Source organism: Microcaecilia unicolor, chromosome 5 (genome assembly GCF_901765095.1).
Source record: "Microcaecilia unicolor chromosome 5, aMicUni1.1, whole genome shotgun sequence".
NCBI classification, from domain to species: Eukaryota; Metazoa; Chordata; class Amphibia; order Gymnophiona; family Siphonopidae; genus Microcaecilia; species Microcaecilia unicolor.
In genome coordinates, this window is record NC_044035.1 from 236,601,706 (window position 1) to 236,624,133 (window position 22,428).

Sequence of the window (22,428 nt, forward strand, 5' to 3'; positions counted from 1 at the left end):
CCCACTTAAAGAACGCATCACGTTCAAAATATGCTCCCTAGTTCACAAAATCATTCACGGAGACGCACCAGCCTACATGTCAGACCTGATAGACTTACCACCCAGGAATGCTAGAAGATCATCCCGCACATTCCTTAACCTACACTTCCCCAACTGCAAAGGTCTAAAATATAAACTAATGCATGCGTCAAACTTTACCTACTTGAGCACACAGTTATGGAACGCACTGCTGCGCAACTTAAAATGATTTACGAACTAACCAACTTCCGCAAACTGCTGAAGACCCATCTCTTTAATAAGGCATACCAAAAAGATCAACAAATGTGAACATACACCACTCCTCCATATATACTCAGAACTGTCTTTCAATATCTGCTTGTTATATTACTATCATGTTTTATCATTATCATGTTAACCAAGATTCTTCTATAACACTAAATCTCTATTTTCTAATATATTTCCACCATTCATGATGTATTGTAAGCCACATTGAGCCTGCAAAGAGGTGGGAAAATGTGGGATACAAATGCAATAAATAAAATAACCAATTCCTAATCCAGAACAACGCATTTTCTCCTATCCCATGACTCTTTAATTTTCTCAGGAGTCTCTGGTGAGGAACTTTATCAAAAGCTTTCTGAAAATCTAGATACACTACTTGAACCGGCTGACCTTTATAGATATGTTTATTCATGTCTTCAAAAAAAATGAAGCAAATTGGTGAGACAAGCCTTCCCTTGGTAGCAACCATTCTGACTCTGTCCCATTAAACCATGTTTATTTGTGTGTTCCGTAATTTTATTCTTTATAATAGTTTCCACTATTTTACCCGTTACCGACGTCAGACTTACCGGCCTATAATTTCCCGGATCACCCCTGGAACCGTTTTTAAAAATAGCATCACATTGGCCACCCTCCAATCTACGGGTACTATGGACGGCTTTAATAAAAGGTTACTCATTACTAACAGCACATCAGCAATTTCATGTTTGAGTCCTTTCAGTACCTTTGGATGCATGCCATCTGGTCCAGGTGATTTACTACTCTTTAATTTGTCGATTTAGCTCAGTGTGACTTCCAGGTTCACTAAGATTTCTTTCAGTTCTTCCGCATCATCACCCTTGAAAACCAATTCCAGTACAGGTAGATCGCTTACATTTTTCTTCTGCATCTAGATTCCAGCCATTGCTTTCGCGAATGGTAAAAGCAGCACCAAAATCCTCTGAGCATTAAGTGCACAATAATGTACACTCAAAAGCGGTTTAAAAAAATTGAATTTTACAAGCCCGGTAAGTTTTGAGCATCTGGCCCTCAGAAATTTGACATTTTACTAATTAAAGCCCATGGAAGTATATTTAATGAATCTCTTTGAACAGATAACTAACATTAGACATATTTACTTCCTTGAATTCCCTTGAAAAAATAAACACTTCTATCTAATTAACCCTCCTGTTTACTAAAGCTTAGCTTGAGTTATCTGCAGCAGGGCTCATTTTATTCCTATGGACCCTGCTGCAGATAACTTGAATTAAGCTTTAGTAAACAACCCCCTAATTGAGCTAAATGATGAGTGGGTCTATATAGAATGATTTGGAAGATTGGGTGGATGGGAGCTGGGGAGGGAAGGAAGGGAACTAACCCTTAGAGATGCTAGGACTTCAAAGTGTTTAATTAGGTCACTTCTTCCTTTGAAATGGATGTAAAAAAAAGAAATCCTTAGAGCAAGCAAGCAAACAAACAAGCTGCTATGAAAAAGAAAAAGAAAACCTAAGCCCTTTCTATTAAAGCTAGAAAAAATAAAGCTAACAACCAAACAAGAAATATAAAATTACAATTTTGAAAAAAAATCTTTTTAAAAATAAAATTAGGCAGAGCACCTCAATCTACAATGTTATTGAGGTCTATAAGCTTTCATAAAGCTCTACTGACTCCCAACTAACATATAACTCAGAAGCACTGGGACTTCAAAAACTTTAGGGGGTCTTTTACTAAAGATTAGCTCCAATTATGAGCCCTGCTGCAGATAAATTGAGCTAATCTTTAGTAAAAGACCAGCAAGCAAACAAGTTCCTTAAAAAAAAAAAGAAAGAAAGAAAAAGAAACTAGGCCCTGGCTAAGAAAGCAGGGATTCTTAACAAGTGGTGCCCGTACCACCAAGGGATGTGGATAGAGGTCAAATGTGAACAGGGGTGAGAAGAAGGGTCTTAAAATTTGAGGCAATTTATAAGTAGAGGAGTGTGGTAGCCGTGTTAGTCCACTCGGTTATCAATAGAAATCAAACAAAATAAAACATGGAAAAGAAAATAAGATGATACCTTTTTTATTGGACATAACTTAATACATTTCTTGATTAGCTTTCGAAGGTTGCCCTGACGAAGAAGGGCAACCTTCGAAAGCTAATCAAGAAATGTATTAAGTTATGTCTAATAAAAAAAGGTATCATCTTATTTTATTTTCCATGTTTTATTTTGTTTGATTTCTATTGATAAGACAATTTATAGAAACTTTCTAGACAGAGTTAAGGCAATTATTGGGACAATTATTTGTAGTATAACTGCACTACTGTAATTTTTGGACAACTCTAGCGTTTAGCGCACACTACTTTTAGCATGCGCTGAAAACACTAGTGTGGCTTAGTAAACAGGGCTCTTAGTGGCTAACAGTTAGCGACAGATGTAGCTATCAGTCCTCACTAGTGGTCATGTGGTTTAGGAAGGGGGTGCGAGGGTTTCACTGATCAGTTAAAGGAATGTGGGAACCAAAAAAGGTTAGAAACCTCTGTACTAAAGCTAGAAAAAATAATGCTATTAGCTAACCCAACATTATGATATAAATTAAAAAAAAATTATAAATCAGACAAAGCAGTGATGCAAAAGGGTCAGAAAGAAATACCCTAATCTGTGACCTTATTCTCTTAGGAAAGTAGAGGTTTCTGAGGTCTATAGATTTCTATAAAGCTCTGAAGTACTGGCTCCCAGCCAGCAGAATCTAGTAGGAATCTCTGTGCACACGATGCAGAGGTTCCTCCCAGATGCTGCTGGCATATCCTAATATATACCAAAAAATGTCAAAAATATAGAGAGATTGCAGGATATCCCAAAATACAAAGGTCTCTCAAAAATTTGAAGTAAGACATTTCAAGAGATTCATATAAATATATTTCTTTATTTTACTATATCTTATGTAATTAAAGGATCCTATATTTATCATCCAATTAACTTTAAATCTTGCTCAGTAGTATCCAAATACATAGACTTTGTTATAGAAGGCCAAGCAACTTTTTCAGAAGAATTTAAAGCACCTTGAATAAATATTTTAATATTGAACATTTTGATATTGAAACCAGCCTTAAAGATTCTCACTTATCCACCACAGGAGAGTTTTTACAGCAAGATAGATTTGATTTTGAGCCTGCATTATATTAAACTTCTACCATGGCCAAGACTCCCTGATGCCTGTGCTATTCAAGCAGGGCTGGGACTCCCCAGAGGGCTGCCACTCGGACTATGCGGAGGACTTCCTTAAAGTCCACTGGATCCAGATTAACTACAGGACATGTCTTATGACCATCTACTATAGGGAACATAGCAATGTTTTCAGAACTTAGATGAACTGGTCCAAGAGAGCAAAGTGAAATATACATCTTATTCCGGATTCTTTCACAGAGCCTTTAAAGTTTCTCCCTTGCCTCTCCAGAAGTATAACTAGACAGGCAGAATATCAATGCCATCCTCCAGTCAATCAATAGCCCTAAGTAATCAATCACTTTACCAGTGATTCAAATTTTCCAAGACTTCCAGTTAAAGATTGGGCATACGCCTCTTCCTATTCAAGAAATATCCAAAAACCTCAGGTGCCAGGTCACAAGTACACCCAAGCTCCATCACAGACCTAAAAAAATCCAAAACCTCAAATTCCTTTGTTACTATCCCACCTGGCAAAAATCCTTGAATGTGGGACAGAGTAGGAATATAGGTATTCCAAAGAGCCATGTTAAATTTTAAAACTGCCTCTTATGAGCTACAGATGTTGCAGTACTAGCACATTCTAATTCTGGAGTCTGTTTCTCATGTAAAGGAACTTTCTGAGGAATACTAGTTCAGAATACTATATGATCTTCAAGAAAACTCATTTCACCTCATAAAGCCCATCTAAAATTCTTATAACAACTGCTTCCTGGTGGGTGGAAGTAGCTATGGGAGAACATAGGAATATGAGTGCAAGAATCTTCTCAATCACTTGGTAGATGCATCTTGTTTGGGGGACAATTTATTTGGAGATAAGGTCAAAGATACTGTAACTCTAATAAAAGACTATTGTTCTGCTCTATGGATGTGCTTCTCAACTCTTTCCTTGAAGAACACATATCTGGTTTTCAGATCTCAACAATAAATATGCATGAAACAAATCTGCATATTTAAGACCAACTGTTTGTAAAGTTATCTCATTCATATTCGTTAGGGTAATCCAGCTTATATATGAGTACCAATGGCATAGGAATATGTGGTTAGGGAGGTTCTAGAAATCAAATATAGGCTTTTAAGTAGGAAGTTGAAATCCCGAAACTCAAAGTTAACATTCTCGGAAATACTCCTTCTTGTATACACAGGACCCCAGAGGCATGCAGAGCATTCTATAATTTACGCACTTGTAAGCCCTCCCCATGCTCTGCCCATGAGTATACCCCTCTTGCCATTATGCACTATGTAAGTTAAGCAGGTATTTGCAGATAGGCAGAATTTTGGCATTTTTATATGTATGTGCACACATTCGTGTATAAATGTCATTATTCTAAACATTTTCATGTATAATGGGCACATAAATGTTAGCACATGTTATAGAATTATCCTCAAAGAAACAAGAGAATGAAAGAAGCACAGAGTAACCTGCATGAAGCACCAGTTCAGTACATGACAGCTGTGGTATAACTGCTTTTTGTTTTAAGAGTGCACAGGGGTAACCTGCATAGAGCAGCACTTACAACCCTAAACATCAAATGCTGTATGGGGCAGCAATTTCAACCCTAAAGAGCAGTGGTATGATTTCATTGGATGTCTAAGAAATCACTAGGATAAATGTGCATGGAGCAGCGCTTATAAGCATAACCAGCAATGGTACAACTCTGAGCTTCTGAGAAGGCTGGGAGACTATGCTAAAACCCAAACTTCAATCACCATAGAGGCTTTTTTAAATTACCACAAAATCACTAACCTTGATGACTGTGAGAATTATTTAAAATGTAGTAATGGGAACTCGACTTGAGTGTCGTGATGGGTGTTAGTGTGGAGGAGAAATAACTGAAGATGGTAGGGCCCAGGAGCGGACTTGACTATTGGGACAATAGGGCAGTGTCCGAGGCCCACAGAAGTATGCAGCCCACTCTCCCCTAGCCTCCATTTAGTTTAATCTCTTTTAAGAGGTGGTTAGGGGCATAGGCGCCCCGTATAAGAGGCTTGGGGAGGAGCCCAGCTGTGACCTTCCCCGCGGCCCCGCCTACCTCCTTCTCTAAATGAAGCCCGAGACTACTCCCGAGTCCAAATCTTCTGCGGCAACCAGGAACGAGACGTACAGCCAGCATAACAGAAGAAGAAAAAGAAGCGCGGGGCCGCAGCAGCCTTCAGACATGCGCTGTCGGCTCTGCCGGTCTCTGCCCCGTGACATCAATTTCCCGTTCCGGGGCAGAGGACCGGCAGAGCCGACAGCGCATGTCTGAACGCTGCAGCGGCCCCGCGCTTCTTTTTCTTCTTCTGTCAGCGCTGCAGCAAAGAGGCCCGGGCCGGAGGGAGAGAAGAGAACGTGGTCACTGGCGGGAAATGGTAGGAGGAGAGAGAGGGAGAGCAGAGGAGAGCCAGGGGGCATGGATAAGAGCAGTGGAGAGCCAGAGAGCGATAGGGAGAGAAAGAGGGGCCATGGAAAAGAGCAGGAGAGAGCCAGGGACATAGAAAAAAGCAGGAGAGAACCAGAAAGATATGGGGAGAGAAAGAAGGGCCATGGAAAGGAGCAGGGGAGAGCCAGGGACATGGAATAAAGCAGGAGAGAGCCAGAAAGAGATGGGGAGAGAAAGAGGGGACATGGGCAGGAGAGAGAGAGAAGCTGCTGGGGAGAAACTGGGGGAGACCCTAGCTGTCAGACTGAGAAATGCTAGCTGGATGAAAGGAGGGAGAAAGAGGAAAAATGCTGGAAGGAGGGGGCAGAATGAGGGAAGACGCTGGTAGGGAGGGAAAGAGGATGACACTGGAAGGATGGGGTGAGAGAGGACATGCTGAATGGAAAAGGGTCAAGAGAGAGAACTGCCTAGAAGGAAGGGGAGCTAGAGGGAGACAATGGATGGAAGGATTGGGGGAGGGTAATGGGTGGAAGGATGGAGAGAGAAAGAGGGATGACACTGGATGGAAGGGTAGGAGAGAAAGAAGGAAGGTGCTGGACATGGATGGAGGGGAGGGAAGTATATGCACATGGATGGAGGGGAGTGAGGAGAAATGCTGGATATGGATGGAGGGGAAACTGTTGAATGTAAGAGCTGGATCAGGATACTGAAGGATAGGGACAGGGCTACAGATGGTAGACAGGACGCATAAGGACACAGGAGGATGGTGGACATGGTGAGAGAAAAAAATATCAAATGGAAAGAAGACGCTGCATAAAACAGAAGACACTGGGACCTAGCGAATAGAAAAACTAAATAATCAGACAACAAAGGTAGAAAAAAGTATTTTAGTCAGAATTTATTAACTGGAATATGTCAGCTTTTGGAAATTTGCATCTGTGATGTTTTGCATGTAAGTTTTAATTTTTCTAGTATTGCTGCATGCTGAGTCTGACTTCTTGAGGTAACTTTCCAGTTTAGTATTTTGCCTTCATATCTGTTGTGTCTTGTGTTTTTCATGTGATCAAGGTGCAGTATTCTGCTAGCGTGTAGTATTTTCAGCCCTTTTTGGGGTTTTTTTGTTTCACTAGGTTGTGCACTGCTGTTTTAGAGCCCGGTGTAATTACAGTGCTGCCTTTCCATGCATAAGGTTGTAGCTTGTCCTGCCTGTCCTTGGAATTAGTACTGTTAAGGTTTGGTAAGGTTATGAGTGTGCTTTTGCACAAGTTTGTGTATAGTGTTTTGCAGTGGAGAGATTGTGTATTGGCCTTACTGAGGTGGCACCAAATCATCAGAAAGGGTTTTAGAGCCAAAATCATGACACACTACCTCTTGAAGGATCTACATATAGTCATTCATAAAAGGAGCTAATTGTGAACACTTTCCAGCCTAAAAGGGTGTTTTGTGGCTCTACATGAGAATTGTGATATTATGATCCCTTGTTTCATATTGTTGACGGTCTGCATTTTCCATATGGGTGGTATATTGGTTTATTAGGGTCTGCCCAGTGTTATGGTACAGTAAGGTTTATGAGTGTGTTTTTGCACAAATTTGTGCATAGTGTTTTGCAGTTGAGCAATTGTGGTTAGTACATGCTTTGAGCAACCACTTTATTCTTTGACATACGATACATATTTAATATCTAAATTTAATAAAAGGTATTAATTGTGACTTATTTTTTACTTTTTTTTTCTATGTTGTCAGACAATTATGGATGTAAGCCCCGCCCCTGGCCCCACCCATAACCCCGCCCCCTTTAGCCTCCCCAAACAGTTGGGCCACCGACCGCCTATGGTTAGGGGCCTATGACCCTTATTGCCCAGGGTCCCAGATCACTGTCTGCCTGCCTCTGGTAGGGCCTAAAATGGTCTTCTAGTAAAGGATGTGGAGGGCACCTCTTTGGCAGATGTTGGGCATATTCAGAATAGATGTGCAGGATGGTGGTCAGAAAAGGATTAAAAGAACAGGTAAAAAAAACCTGTGTGAAGAAGGGAGTTGATGTTGGGTTGCATTAATAGGAGTGTGCATTTGGTTCGTTTGGATGTCTACAAATGTTTTGTGCACGCACACTGCTTGAAAATGTTTAAACCTATGAATTAACACTCATTCAATTGATCTGTGTGCACAAAACAGGGTTGTGTAAGTATACTGTGACGGATATTTTAGAAGCTGTACTAGCAATTTACACATGAAAATACAGGCATATACACATCAAGATCTGTAACAGAGTGGACACCCGGGAGGGAGTGGAAAACATGAAAAAGGATCTGAGGAAGATAGAAGAATGGTCTAAGGTTTGGCAATTAAAATTCAATGCGAAAAAATGCAAAGTGATGCACTTAGGGAATAGAAATCCACAGGAGACGTATGTGTTAGGCGGGGAGAGTCTGATAGGTACGGGCGGAGAGACATATCTTGGGGTGATAGTATCTGAGAATTTGAAGGCGACGAAACAATGTGACAAGGCGGTGGCCGTAGCTAGAAGGTTGTTAGGCTGTATAGAGAGAGGTGTGACCAGCAGAAGAAAGGGGGTGTTGATGCCCCTGTATAAGTCGTTGGTGAGGCCCCACCTGGAGTATTGTGTTCAGTTTTGGAGGCCGTATCTTAAGGATGTAAAAAGAATTGAAGCGGTGCAAAGAAAAGCTACGAGAATGGTATGGGATTTGCGTTACAAGACGTATGAGGAGAGACTTGCTGAACTAAACATGTATACTCTGGAGGAAAGGAGAAACAGGGGTGATATGATACACACGTTCAAATATTTGAAAGGTTTTAATCCGCAAACGAACCTTTTCCGGAGATGGGAAGATGGTAGAATGAGAGGACATGAAATGAGATTGAAGGGGGCAGACTCAAGAAAAATGTCAGGAAGTATTTTTTCATGGAGAGAGTAGTGGATGCTTGGCATGCCCTCCGACAGGAGGTGGTGGAAATGAAAACGGTAACGGAATTTAAACATGCGTGGGATAAGCATAAAGGAATCCTGTGCTGAAGGAATGGATCCTCAAGAGCTTAGTCAAGATCGGGAGGCGGGGCTGGTAGCTGGGAGGTGGGGATAGTGCTGGGCAGACTTATACAGTCTGTGCCAGAGCCGGTGGTGGGAAGCGGGACTGGTGGTTGGGAGGCAGGGATAGTGCTGGGCAGACTTGTATGGTCTGTGCCAGAGCCGGTGGTTGGGAGGCGGGGCTGGTGGTTGGGAGGCGAGGATAGTGCTGGGCAGACTTATACGGTCTGTGCCAGAGCCGGTGGTTGGGAGGCGGGGCTGGTGGTTGGGAGGCGGGGATAGTGCTGGGCAGACTTATACGGTCTGTGCCCTGAAGAGCACAGGTACAAATCAAAGTAGGGTATACACAAAAAGTATCAAATATGAGTTATCTTGTTGGGCAGACTGGATGGCCCGTGCAGGTCTTTTTCTGCCGTCATCTACTATGTTACAATGTTGAATAAGCATAAAAAAACCAATTTTAGAAAGTCCGTGTGTAAAACCAAAAAGCATGCATGAGGCAAAGGGGTATGATCTTGGTGTGTTTTGGGCAGGACTAGGGTGGGTCCAGAAATACATATCTCTTCCACATTTCAGAAGGGGAACGAATGTCTATCACCTCTGAGATCAACATTGGGACTTACACATATTCCCGAGGATTTCTAGGTTTTATAAAAGTGCTTTTTTTTGGCAGCGCTCTACAGAAAGGATTAGAGAAGCAACCCCTTTTCTCCACTGAAATTGATAGTGTCAAATGATTGCAGGCTCTTTAACTAATTGAGAAAACATAGACGTGTAGGTTACTAAACTGGCAGCGTACACCGAAACAGCAACATACATGTGTATGGGCCAATAGTTAGAAGTGAATGGGCTTCAGTTGTTTTTGTTGATAATTGCTAAATGGGTGCTGCCGCTGCATACAGCCAGCACATACACAGCTATTCTTGCATGTATTTCACTGTGGGGTCCTTTTACCAAGGTGCGCCGAGAAGTGGCCTGTGTTGGTGTAGATGCGTGTATTGGATGCGCGCAGATCCATTTTTCAGCACACCTGCAAAAAAGGCCATTTTGGGGGAGGGGTAAAAATGGACATATGGCAAAATAAAAATTGGCGCACATCCATTTTGGGCCTGAGACCTTACCGCCACCCATTGACCTCGCAGTAAGGTCTCATACATTAACTAAGCGGTAATGGTCTACGTGCGTACAATGGCAATTGCTGTCCGGTTAGCGCCATATGCCGGAAAATAAAATATATTTTCCGGCGTGCTTAATAGACGTGCGTAAAAAAATGAAATTACCGCCCGGGCCACGCGGTAGCTGGGCAGTAGTCAAAAATTGACGTGCATAGGATGTGCGTAGACGCCTACGCTGCTTAATAAAAGGACCCCTAAAAGTTCTAAGTCGGGAGATCCTTTTCTAAACTACTATCAGAACTGTACATATCCTGACCTGGAAACCTCAATTCCAGTTTTCACGTTCTTTCTAAAATCTGCCTTCAGGCACATATTTAAAATAAATATGTGAAAAAAAAACATTTAAAAAAAATGCAAATATTGGGACCATTTTAGAAAATACAAACACTAATCAAACTATTTTGGTCACACACATTTCTACTGCATAAAGGATTTTGCATGTGCAACTGTGTAAAAAGTACACTGCTCTGTTACTCGTTGTAAAGGGTATTATAGCAAATGACAAAAAACAAATTTATCACTTTTGATATACTGCCCTTCAAGAGAAAAATCCATCAACGTGGTTTACAATATATTGGTTTAGTTTTTCAATAGGAAAACCAACTGTTTATCTGAGGAAAATTTCTTTTAAAATACCCCTTCCCCTAACCTGCACTAGAATTAAGCTTTAGAATTTGTTGCTGGAGGATGTGCTCAAGGTCAGTAGTAAAACTGTGTCTAAAAAAGGCTTGGACAAGTTTTGGAATACAGATCCATAAATAAGGAGTGGAGGAGTGGCCTAGTGGTGGACTTTGGTCCTGGGGAACTGAGTTCGATTCCCACTTCAGGCACAGGCAGCTCCTTGTGACTCTGGGCAAGTCACTTAACCCTCCATTGCCTGCCGCATTGAGCCTGCCATGAGTGGGAAAAAGTGCGGGGTACAAATGTAACAAAAATTAAAAAATAAATAAAAACTATTAACTAAATACATTTGGGAACACCACTTCTCACTGTTGGGAGCTGCGAGTCAGCCATGTGGAATGGATCTCCCTATTTGAATCTGCTGGCTACTTTTAAGTGACCAGATTGGCTACTGTAAAATCAGGATGCTGTGCATAATGGACCACTGATCTGATTCAGCATGACACTTCCTATGTTCTCAAACTGAAGATCAAATACACAATGCACCTGTCTTAAGTAAGTAGTGTTTCCAAGGACACACCATTAGGTTATCATCAGAATAGGTTTATCATGGGCTTTTTTTTCTTTTTTTTGTTTTTAGTATTATCTTGAAATATCTAAGGCTCAAGTTTGCGATTTGTGTTAGAAACTACTTTAAAAAGATGGAGGAAAACTTTTGTTTGCTGCTTGCCTTTACATCTAAAATAATTTATATGACACATATAATTGGATAACTCCCCATTTCTTCAGAATTTGAGCTGGAATCCATATTCACAAGATATAGGGAGGTTGATATCCAAAACAATTTATGCAATTAATCTTGAAGTGAACCAAATAAATAATTATACTCAAAATCCCATCTCAAGGACTGTATATACCTTTTGGCCAGGTAAGCTGACATTCAGCCAAACATTATGCAGATTGAAGAGGAACGGAACAGAGGTGATATTCACTGTGAAGAAATTTTTGTCCCCTCCTGATTTCCCCTATTATTGCATATATGTCACACTGAATAGTTTCTGATTTGTAAACAAAATGTAGTATCAGACAAAGGGAGCCTGAGCAAACATAACAGTTTTTAAATTATTACTTCATTTATTTAAGGTACAAAGTTATCCAACACCCATATCACCTATATGAAAAAGTAACTGCTCCTTTAGTTACTCATCAACCAATTAACCACATTTACTTTATAATTAGATTCAACTGATTGAACACATCCAGGTTTGATTTCATCCAGCCCTATTGAATCTATATATTGAACCTTACCATGAGAGCAGGGACGTAGCCAGACCTTGGTGGGAGGGGTCCAGAGCCCAAAGTGAGGGGTCACATTTTGGCCCGCCTCCCTGCCGCTCCCCTCCCCCGCCACAATGCCAAATACCTTGGCTGGCAGGGGTCCACAGCCCCCACAAGCTGAAGCGTTTCTCCAGTGATGCTTTCCTTACATTGCCTGACCTGCTTCCCCTCATGTTGCGCATGCTTGATTTTAAATGAAATTGAGTATACGCGAAATGTAAGGAGAGCAGCGCTGGAGAAATGCTTTAGCTGGCGGGGGTTGGGGACCCCCGCCAGCCAAACCAGGGGCACTGGATCCATTTTTCGGGGGCCCAGGTCCCCGTGGCCCCCATAGCTATGCCACTGATGAGCATATATAAGTACAGTATATAAGATGAATGTATATAAGTACAGTATATAAGTACAATATGTTATGTTATGCATGATCAAAGGAAATTCCAGAAGAGATGAAAAAAAAGGTTGTTGAAATGTATCAGTCTGCAAAGAATTACAGGGATATTTCTACAGCCCTGGGACTCCACCAAACCACAGTGAGAACCATAATCTCTAAATGGAGAAGACTTGGAACAGTGGTGAATCTTCACAATAGTAGCCAGCCTGCCAAAATTACTCTGAAGCACAACAACTCATCCAGGAAGTCACAAAATATTCAAAGAACTGAAGCCCTCTCTAGCCTCAGACGGGTCAGTGTTCATAACAATAAGAAAGAGACTGAGTAAAAACGGTATTCATGGGACAGCAGCAAGGTGGAATCATCTGCTACCCAACAGAAGTTTCAATGCTTGTCTCACATTTGCAAAAACATACCTGGATGATCCCCCCAAGCTTTTTGGGATAATGTTCTATGGCCAGACAAGTTAGAAGCAGAGTTCTTTGCACAACACAGGTCCCATTATGTCTGGTGTAAAGCAAATACAGCATACCCAGACCTGCCAAGTTTCCCGCTTTCAGCTGGAGACTCCCGAGTCCCGCACTCCCACCGTGGAGCTGGGATCTCCTTTTGAGCAGCTTCCCCTTTCAGTAGCAGTAGGAGATGCCTTCATAAAACATCATCTCCTGCTGCTGCTAGTCCTGTGGCAGCAGGAGATGCCATTTGATGAAGGCATTTCCTGCTACCACTGGAAGGTGCCCCTAGCTGAGAATTGGCATGTGCCAGGGGTGGGGCTGGCTGGAGCTATGGGCAGAGCAGGGCGGAGCTATGGACAGGCCCCAAATCTCCAGCTCAGAAAGGTCGGCCTCATTGGCAGCTCTGCATTCCACAGTAAGAACATTATACCAACAGTCAAACATGGCAGTCATAGTGTGACAGTGTGGAAATGCCTTGTTGCCTTAGGACCTGAAAATCTTGCCATTATTGATGGAACCATGAATTCTGCACTGTACCAGAAAATTCTTAAGGAAAATTCCGACCATTTGTCTGAGCTGAAGCTGAAGAGCAATTGGGTTATGCAGCATGACAATGACCCAAAACAAAAGCAAGTCTACATCTGAATGGCTGAGGAGAAACAAAATTAATGTTTTGGAATGGCTAAGTCAAAGTTCTGATTTGAACCCAATAGAGATGCTGTGGCAGAAGCTGACACAAGCACTTCATGCACAAAAACTTTTTTTTATTTTTTATCTCTATTTATTCTTTTCAAATCTTACAACCAAGTAAAACTTGTACAGTAAAGTAAAACTATCCAATAATTCAAAATAGGAAATTCTATACAAAAGCAAAATAAAAATATTAGATAGTTAGACTCAAGTCCACTATTTGCAGATCCAAGATTACATAAGTGGAAATATTGTATAGGAAAAAATGTATTAATTATATAAAGAAATTAAACCTGAGTGATTACAGAATGCCTTATTACATTTTAGAGCAAATACTAATGGTGATACTAACTAGTCCCCACGAGTGGCTACTAAAAAATCAGTAAGATGAGAAGGCTCAAAAAACACATATTTAACTGATAGGTAACAGACTACACATTTACACAGATAAGGGTAAGTAAAAAGTAGCACCAATCTGAAGAACCCCTGGTTTAAGTAATAAGAACTGGTGATGTCATTTCTGAGTTTCTCTTGACACATCTAAGAAAACTTGAATTTTAAATCCCATGAAGATCTTATCCTTATTTTTTAAGTACATTTTCATCAACCAGTCTTTATCTGGAGTCAAAGCAACCGTGGCCAACAAGGTTGATGCAATGGCTATTTCAGCATACGAAGGCTCTAAAACTGCTGACACATAGTTACATAGTAGATGACGGCAGAAAAAGACCTGCACGGTCCATCATGACACCATCATGACACCATCTTGGATTCACAAAAACTTTTCAATGTATCTGCATTAGAGCAGTTCTGCAAAGAAGAATGGGCTAAGAATCCTCAACAGTGATGTGAAAAACTAATATTTATTTATTCAAGACTTGCATTACCACTTTAGCTAACAAGTAGGACAAAGAGGTTTACAAATTATAGGAAGCGAATGGTTGCAATTATTGCTGCTAAAGGAGATTCAACCAGTTATTAAGGGGATGGGACTTGATATACTGCCTTTCTGTGGTTACAATCAAAGCAGTTTATTTATTATATAGGTACTTATTTTGTATCAGTGTCCTAGAGTCACAATGAGCTGCATTGGGAATCAAACTCATTCCCCAGGTTCTCAGGCTGCTGCACTAACCACTGGGCTACTCCTCCACAAAGTTTAGGGAGTACTTACTTTTCACATGGGTGATATGGATTTTGAATATCTTTGTTCCTTAAATAAATTATGTAATAATTTAAAATCTGTGTTATGTGTTTACCGAGGTTCCCTTTATGTCTGATATTATTTTTTTGTTGAAAGATCAGAAACCATTCAATGTGACATATATGCAATAATAGGGGACAATCAGGAGAGGAGAAAAAACTTTTTAACTTCATTATCTGTACCTTTTTCAGTAGAATTGCACTTTCTGAGTCTGGAAATCCACTAAATGATATCTGGATAAGTCATCTTTAATAATGACCACCCCACTGAATACTGTCATCAGAGCTTACTTCTTCATTCCCTTCAGAATCTAGTTTTATTTCTTTCCTGAATTTCTCATTCTATCTGAAAGTGTAATGAAAACACATTTTTTTAATGCAAGAGAATTGGCTACCCTCTCTAAGATTACTGAAAATAAGAATGAGTTTGAGAAAGAGTGAATGTGTGGAGGAAGGAAGATGGGATAAAGGTGGCACCTGACCTTCCTCTCCTACAACCTCTTTCTTCTTGGTGCGTTTTATCTTCTTCTTGAAGACTTTGGTAAGGAAATTTGCAAACTTATTGTTTTCTCCCAGGGAGGAATTAAAGTTGGCACAGAGTGCTTTCTCTCGCTCTTGAAGTTTGGCAATGTCGCGCTTTTTAATTTCCAGCTGTTGTTGATAATCCTCACATTTCCACTATGCAAAACAAAACAGAATAGAATAAATGAATAATGAGGCTGATAACATGGAAAGGTTATGAATAAAACAATCTCTCACTGTAAGTTGCCTAGTGTTTTTATAGCTGTTTGGAATTCCTTAAAGTGTTTTTACCAGTTTACATAAATTGTTTGCAACTGTTTCAAACAATTATTGAAACCTGGGTGCCTGCACAGGCAGGGTTAGTCACCTGGGCTTCCCCACATTGCCTATGCAGAGCTAGGACCGCTGGGCACCAATGCTCTCATGGGGTGAGATACAGAGAGCACAACCCTCTGTGGCATGAACTTGAACAATCATGTAAGGCAGGGCACCTCAAATGTTTTAAATGGAAGTCCAGAAACTTCGGCTGTCTAAAACCTGGGTCCATGAAAAACTGTGTGAACATCATTAATTAATAAATACAGAATAAAATACTTTTTTTCTACTATGTTGCCTGAGTATTATATTTTTCCATTTGTTTTGGTCCCAGTATCTCCTTTTATTTATTAATCTCTTTCCAGGGTCTCCTATCCATTTAACATTTCTTCTACCAATCTACCATGCAGAATCTACATCCATGTCTACCATCCATCTTCCTTGTCTTGCAAATTTTCCTTAACCACCCCCTCTTCCCATTCTTACTCTCTTTGCTTCCCCTACTCTTGCTGTCTCCTCTCATACCCCACTCTCCTTCTCTCTTCCTTCTCACCAAGCCACTGTCCATCTCTCTTCCTTCCCTCCCACTGTCCAGTAACTCTCCTTCCCTACCCTCTGCCCGTCCAACATCTTTCCTCTTTTCCCTCCCTACCTCCCTCCTGGGTGGAGGTAACCTGTTATCCTATTCTAAGAAAAGAGGCTCAATATCTCTTTCCATCTCTCTCTCCCATCTGGCCCCAGGTCTGGTACTTCTCCTGTATCTGACCCCTCCCTTCTGAGTCTACCTCTGTCCAGGTCACCAGCAGCAGCAGTAATTGACATAGGCCATCTGCTCAATACTGGGACTGCTCTTTGCTGCATTCCACTCTTGAGGAAGAAGGAAGTTACATCCGAAGGAGATGGGACAAAGAAAAAAGCAGGCTCTGGGCTCAGGCAGATGGCCTGTGCAAATTGCTGCCACTGCCAGTGACCTGGACAAAGGCAGACCCAGGGAAGAAGAGGGGTTTGGATACAAGAGGACCGCTAGAGGAGGGGGCCAATTTGCCCCTGCTGCAGCATCACAGCCAAAAACCCCAGCACCCCAGCCTTTGGATCATAGTCCGCCATTTGAGTAGTCTTGATGTAAGGCTTCCAAGGTGATAGGGGAGACAGACTGGTGCTAGAAAAAAATAAATAATAAACAAACATTTCTCTCAGGGAATGGGGAAGGCAGGCAATAACCTGATAACAGTAGTACTTAAATAGGTTGATCTTTGGGGTAAAAAAAAAAAAGTAAGATTAAAAAAAAGTTTAGTTAAAGTTAGCAAAATATAACAAACACATATCACAATCTTTTGCAGCAGCATCAGACTTAATTACTGCTTTATAACTGTAATAGGACAACTATCAATATGCTATAAGTTTCTATTATGGGACAAGAGCTCCCTTCTGCATCTCAAAAGAGATCCTTTCTTTCCTGCACAGACTCAGAACAACATGGAAAAGCAACTGGAACATTAGATAAGTATTACTACTGGGAGAGAGACAGTAACTGAAGCCCAGGCCCAGGCTACCCCAAGAGATCATACCACCTGTATGTCAAGTGTTGCACTAAGAGGTCAAGAAGAGACACTATCGTGTAAGCCCAGGTATTGGACTGATCTTGGTGAGAGCCAGTGCAACCAGCAAGTGTACTGGAAAGGGGATGAAGCTGAGAAGGGGTAGGAGTGGGATAGGATTGCAGGGGTAAGTGCCAGGGATTTGCTGAAGGCTGAGAAAAAGAACTGGCAGCAACTACTTGAACTTAACAGGATAACAGGAAAAGATGACGATGGCGCAGCTCAGACACATATTGCCTATAAATCTCACTTGGAATCTCTGAGTTTGTACCGGAGGCAGTGTGAGGGGTGAAAATTACTAACCAATCTCCTAGGATTTCAGTCCATTGTTCTAAGCACTGGGCCACTCCATTCAAAGCATGTGCTTCCACAGTCCTCATACTCATTCACAACCTGCTACTGCTACTGCCACTGCCACTGCCACAACACCAAGAAGCAGGCCCTACAATTTCCCCCATGCTATATCTGGAGAGGTAAAGTGGATGGAAACCTATGATTGATGATCTTCAATGCAGGGGGTGGGGGAAGGGGGTTGGCAAGGAAAGAGCAAATGTAAGACTGGGGGGAGGGTTGAGAAAAGAAGTAAATATAGGTCAATGATAGGGACCCGCAAAGACATGTTTCCCAAGGGCCTAATAGAGAGTTAATTTGACCCTGAGTCTAATGCAGCCTCCTCATGTAGCAAATCAGCTTCTCTGTTACTGCTACTCCTGCTTTTTCAGTAGGGAGGGTCTTCTCTGCTTAGTTTCACCCCTCTCCATGGGACTTTTGTCTTCTGCAGCTGGACTCCTCATGCTTTTTGATCTTTCTGCAATAAGCACAGGGCTCCATATAGCTTCTTCCTTCTTTTTTTCTTTGTCCAGCTGTCACTATCTCTTACTCTTAATTCTTCTGGAACCTGAAGAGAAGGGTGCTGGTTTCCAACAAAGATACTCCCTTGGGCTGCTGAATCTTTTCCTGCAGTCCCTGGCTTGGCCTACCTGCCTCCAGTGCTTCCCCCTCTCGTGGATTTCCATGGCTGCTACCTCTACCATTTCTCTTGGGCTCTTCTTTGTCTACTGTGGTTTTCAGTCTTCACAGCTGCTTCAGCTATGGTTCTTCTCCCACATGTAACACTAACTGCTCAGTGCTCCCGCAGCTGTTTCTGCTGTGATTCAGCCTTGTTAATGGAAATAGCCTTTCGCAACAGTCCTGTTGCTGTTGCTATGGGGTGAGTCTGTATTCCCATAGCTTTCACACTTCACAGCTGCTGCTGCTGGCTGCCTCCCATAGCAGCAGGCTCAACCCACTTTTGGGTTTGGGGCTCAGACCACCACAACACAGGAGACCTACTTGCTAATCTCCTTTCCCGGTGGAGATAAAGATAACTTGGGGCAGCATCAAGGCTTTGCTGCCCTCTACCTCCTTTGCAGGTAAAACATTTTCATTATTTTCTAATTCACTGCAGTGATTTTTTAGCTTGTTGCTTTGATTTTTCTCTTCTCATGACTGTACTCCATAGTTTAAGGGTCTCTGTTATTACTACACTATAATCAATATGTGAACTATGTATCAAATTAAAAGAGACTTGCATTAGAGAACTTCCCATGTTGGTCTGTGTACCTTCATCAAGCTCTATAAACACATCTTGTGATAAGCAGCCTAAGCTTTAGAGTACTGTAGTTTAGCCTCAACACTATTTGTGGTAGGATAGAGGGACTCTTGATGGCGATCAGGTGCCATTAATTAATGTATGCACCAAGGATCCTTTCCTGTCAGGGGAGAGAGAGCGGCAAGAAAGCACAGTTGTTTAAATTAATGGGGGGTTTCAGTGATAAGATACATGAGGTAGTGATGCCATCCAAAAGCACTAACATTAGCTCTCTCAGAATTCAGAAAAAGCTAGAAGGATTCTTAGGGGGCACTAGTGAGCACTACACAAGATGGTACCTTAGAGCTCTTACTCTCCAAATTTCATCTGAATTCAGTATCATTCTCTCAGTAAATTCACTCAAATTTGAAAATGAATTTATTAAGTACTATCATGACCACTACCAAACCTACAAAGTTAGATTTTAGAGCAGCAATTACCCAAGGAGTGAAACAATCGGATCAGGAACCAGTGTCCCCCTGTAAAATGGTGACAAGCCTGAAGGAATTTCAATGAACACCTTACTACAAGAACTGCTGCAGCTAAAAGCGTTAATTAAAGACAGCAAAGAAAGACAGAATTCAAAGAACAAAGGTTAAATATGAGACAACTAATAGCGCCAATCACTAGATGCACTGAACAGATAATGAGCAACTGATCTCAATAAGCTGTATGGCAAAATCCATCCAGGCCTTAGAACAAGAATAAGATCTTAATAAACACTGTCACCACAACAGCTTCAGAATTGTAGGCCAGTCAAGGTACAGACATAATCAAGTTCTTCAAAGCACTCTTACTGTGTCTTTTGAACCTGCAATCTGAGAGATGCTGGAAAAAGTACAATGGGTCCCCTCACACAAAATACAGAGAATGACTACCCAATGGTAATAAGGACTTACAGTACCAAACGGGCCCTGGCAATTCTGCAAATGGCTAAGACAAAGGCTCCAATGTGCTATAACAGACCTCAATAAACACACTCGGGATTGATGCAAACAATTCTCAGCTATGCACACTCAATGAGAAAGAATAAATGCAAAACGTTGATTCATTTTTTTCTGGTGAGAATAAGAGTTACAGTAAACAACATTACACATTCTTTCGAGGATCCAGTGATAATTGAACTAAAGCTAATTTTCTGAAACTGAATAAAGACTAAGGTTGTTTGGTTTGGAGATTATGAGAAGCTGACAGCTAAGTGTTTGGAATTGGGTACTGGTGAGAAACTAATGACTGAGGACCACTCAAAAGTGTTGGGAGTCAGTTGATTCAGGCTTAACTTTTGAATCACATGTGAAGGCTTTATCAAAAAAAGTTTTTTTCCCGATTACTGCAGCTGAAAGCAATTCAATCTAAATTACACCCGGATAATTTTAGAACAGTGGCACAGGCAATCCTGATTCCATACTTAGATTATTGTAACTCACTATTTGGGGTCTTACTAAAAAACTGTTACAAAAAAATTCAATTTCTGCAGAATACAGCAGGAAGATTGATTTACAGCCTGGGAAAGTAAGAAAGAGCATCCCCACTGTTGAAGGAACTACATTGGCTTCCTGTATCTTCAAGACTTAAATTTAAGCAAGCATGTATGATGTACAGTGGGGGAAATAAGTATTTGATCCCTTGCTGATTTTGTAAGTTTGCCCACTGACAAAGACATGAGCAGCCCATAATTGAAGGGTAGGTTATTGGTAACAGTGAGAGATAGCACATCACAAATTAAATCCGGAAAATCACATTGTGGAAAGTATATGAATTTATTTGCATTCTGCAGAGGGAAATAAGTATTTGATCCCCCACCAACCAGTAAGAGATCTGGCCCCTACAGACCAGGTAGATGCTCCAAATCAACTCGTTACCTGCATGACAGACAGCTGTCGGCAATGGTCACCTGTATGAAAGACACCTGTCCACAGACTCAGTGAATCAGTCAGACTCTAACCTCTACAAAATGGCCAAGAGCAAGGAGCTGTCTAAGGATGTCAGGGACAAGATCATACACCTGCACAAGGCTGGAATGGGCTACAAAACCATCAGTAAGACGCTGGGCGAGAAGGAGACAACTGTTGGTGCCATAGTAAGAAAATGGAAGAAGTACAAAATGACTGTCAATCGACAAAGATCTGGGGCTCCACGCAAAATCTCACCTCGTGGGGTATCCTTGATCATGAGGAAGGTTAGAAATCAGCCTACAACTACAAGGGGGGAACTTGTCAATGATCTCAAGGCAGCTGGGACCACTGTCACCACGAAAACCATTGGTAACACATTACGACATAACGGATTGCAATCCTGCAGTGCCCGCAAGGTCCCCCTGCTCCGGAAGGCACATGTGACGGCCCGTCTGAAGTTTGCCAGTGAACACCTGGATGATGCCGAGAGTGATTGGGAGAAGGTGCTGTGGTCAGATGAGACAAAAATTGAGCTCTTTGGCATGAACTCAACTCGCCGTGTTTGGAGGAAGAGAAATGCTGCCTATGACCCAAAGAACACCATCCCCACTGTCAAGCATGGAGGTGGAAATGTTATGTTTTGGGGGTGTTTCTCTGCTAAGGGCACAGGACTACTTCACCGCATCAATGGGAGAATGGATGGGGCCATGTACCGTACAATTCTGAGTGACAACCTCCTTCCCTCCGCCAGGGCCTTAAAAATGGGTCGTGGCTGGGTCTTCCAGCACGACAATGACCCAAAACATACAGCCAAGGCAACAAAGGAGTGGCTCAGGAAGAAGCATATTAGGGTCATGGAGTGGCCTAGCCAGTCACCAGACCTTAATCCCATTGAAAACTTATGGAGGGAGCTGAAGCTGCGAGTTGCCAAGCGACAGCCCAGAACTCTTAATGATTTAGAGATGATCTGCAAAGAGGAGTGGACCAAAATTCCTCCTGACATGTGTGCAAACCTCATCATCAACTACAGAAGACGTCTGACCGCTGTGCTTGCCAACAAGGGTTTTGCCACCAAGTATTAGGTCTTGTTTGCCAGAGGGATTAAATACTTATTTCCCTCTGCAGAATGCAAATAAATTCATATACTTTCCACAATGTGATTTTCCGGATTTAATTTGTGATGTGCTATCTCTCACTGTTACCAATAACCTACCCTTCAATTATGGGCTGCTCATGTCTTTGTCAGTGGGCAAACTTACAAAATCAGCAAGGGATCAAATACTTATTTCCCCCACTGTATATAAAATGCTGTACGGAGGTGAATCTGGTAGACTGATTATTTAGATTTCCCATCATCTTTTCCTCAGATAAATTGGAATGCTGTTTGAAATGAAATTATCCATCTTATAAGGGTGTTTGGAAGAAATCCATGCTAGAGTGTTTCTTTTTACATCATGGAGTTAAGCTTTGGAAGGAAATGCCTTTAGAAATTCAGAGAATAACACAATAATATTCCTTCAAGAAAGCATTAAAGTCTTTTTTGTTTGATAAGAAAGATGTTTTTTAGTTTCTGAGGAACTTCCTCAGACTCTAGTTGATAAGAAAGACGCTTGTTAGTTTCAATAAATTAGATATGCAACTGTAATTAATGTTTGAAATGTGCAGTTGAGAACGATATTTTTTTAGTTTCAATGTATCAGATGTGCAATTGTAAATTCTCCTGAA

General features: G+C 41.5%; 1 protein-coding gene across 1 annotated transcript in view; it reads right to left on the minus strand.

The window, feature by feature from the left end:
• The window catches only part of CFAP44 (cilia and flagella associated protein 44), a 444,725-nt gene that overhangs the window by 54,958 nt on the left and 367,339 nt on the right, over positions 1–22,428 (minus strand). Inside the window, exon 27 of the mRNA XM_030203902.1 lies at positions 15,226–15,421. Within this exon, the coding sequence (XP_030059762.1) occupies positions 15,226–15,421 (196 nt within the window). The remainder of the gene's footprint in view (positions 1–15,225; positions 15,422–22,428) is intronic.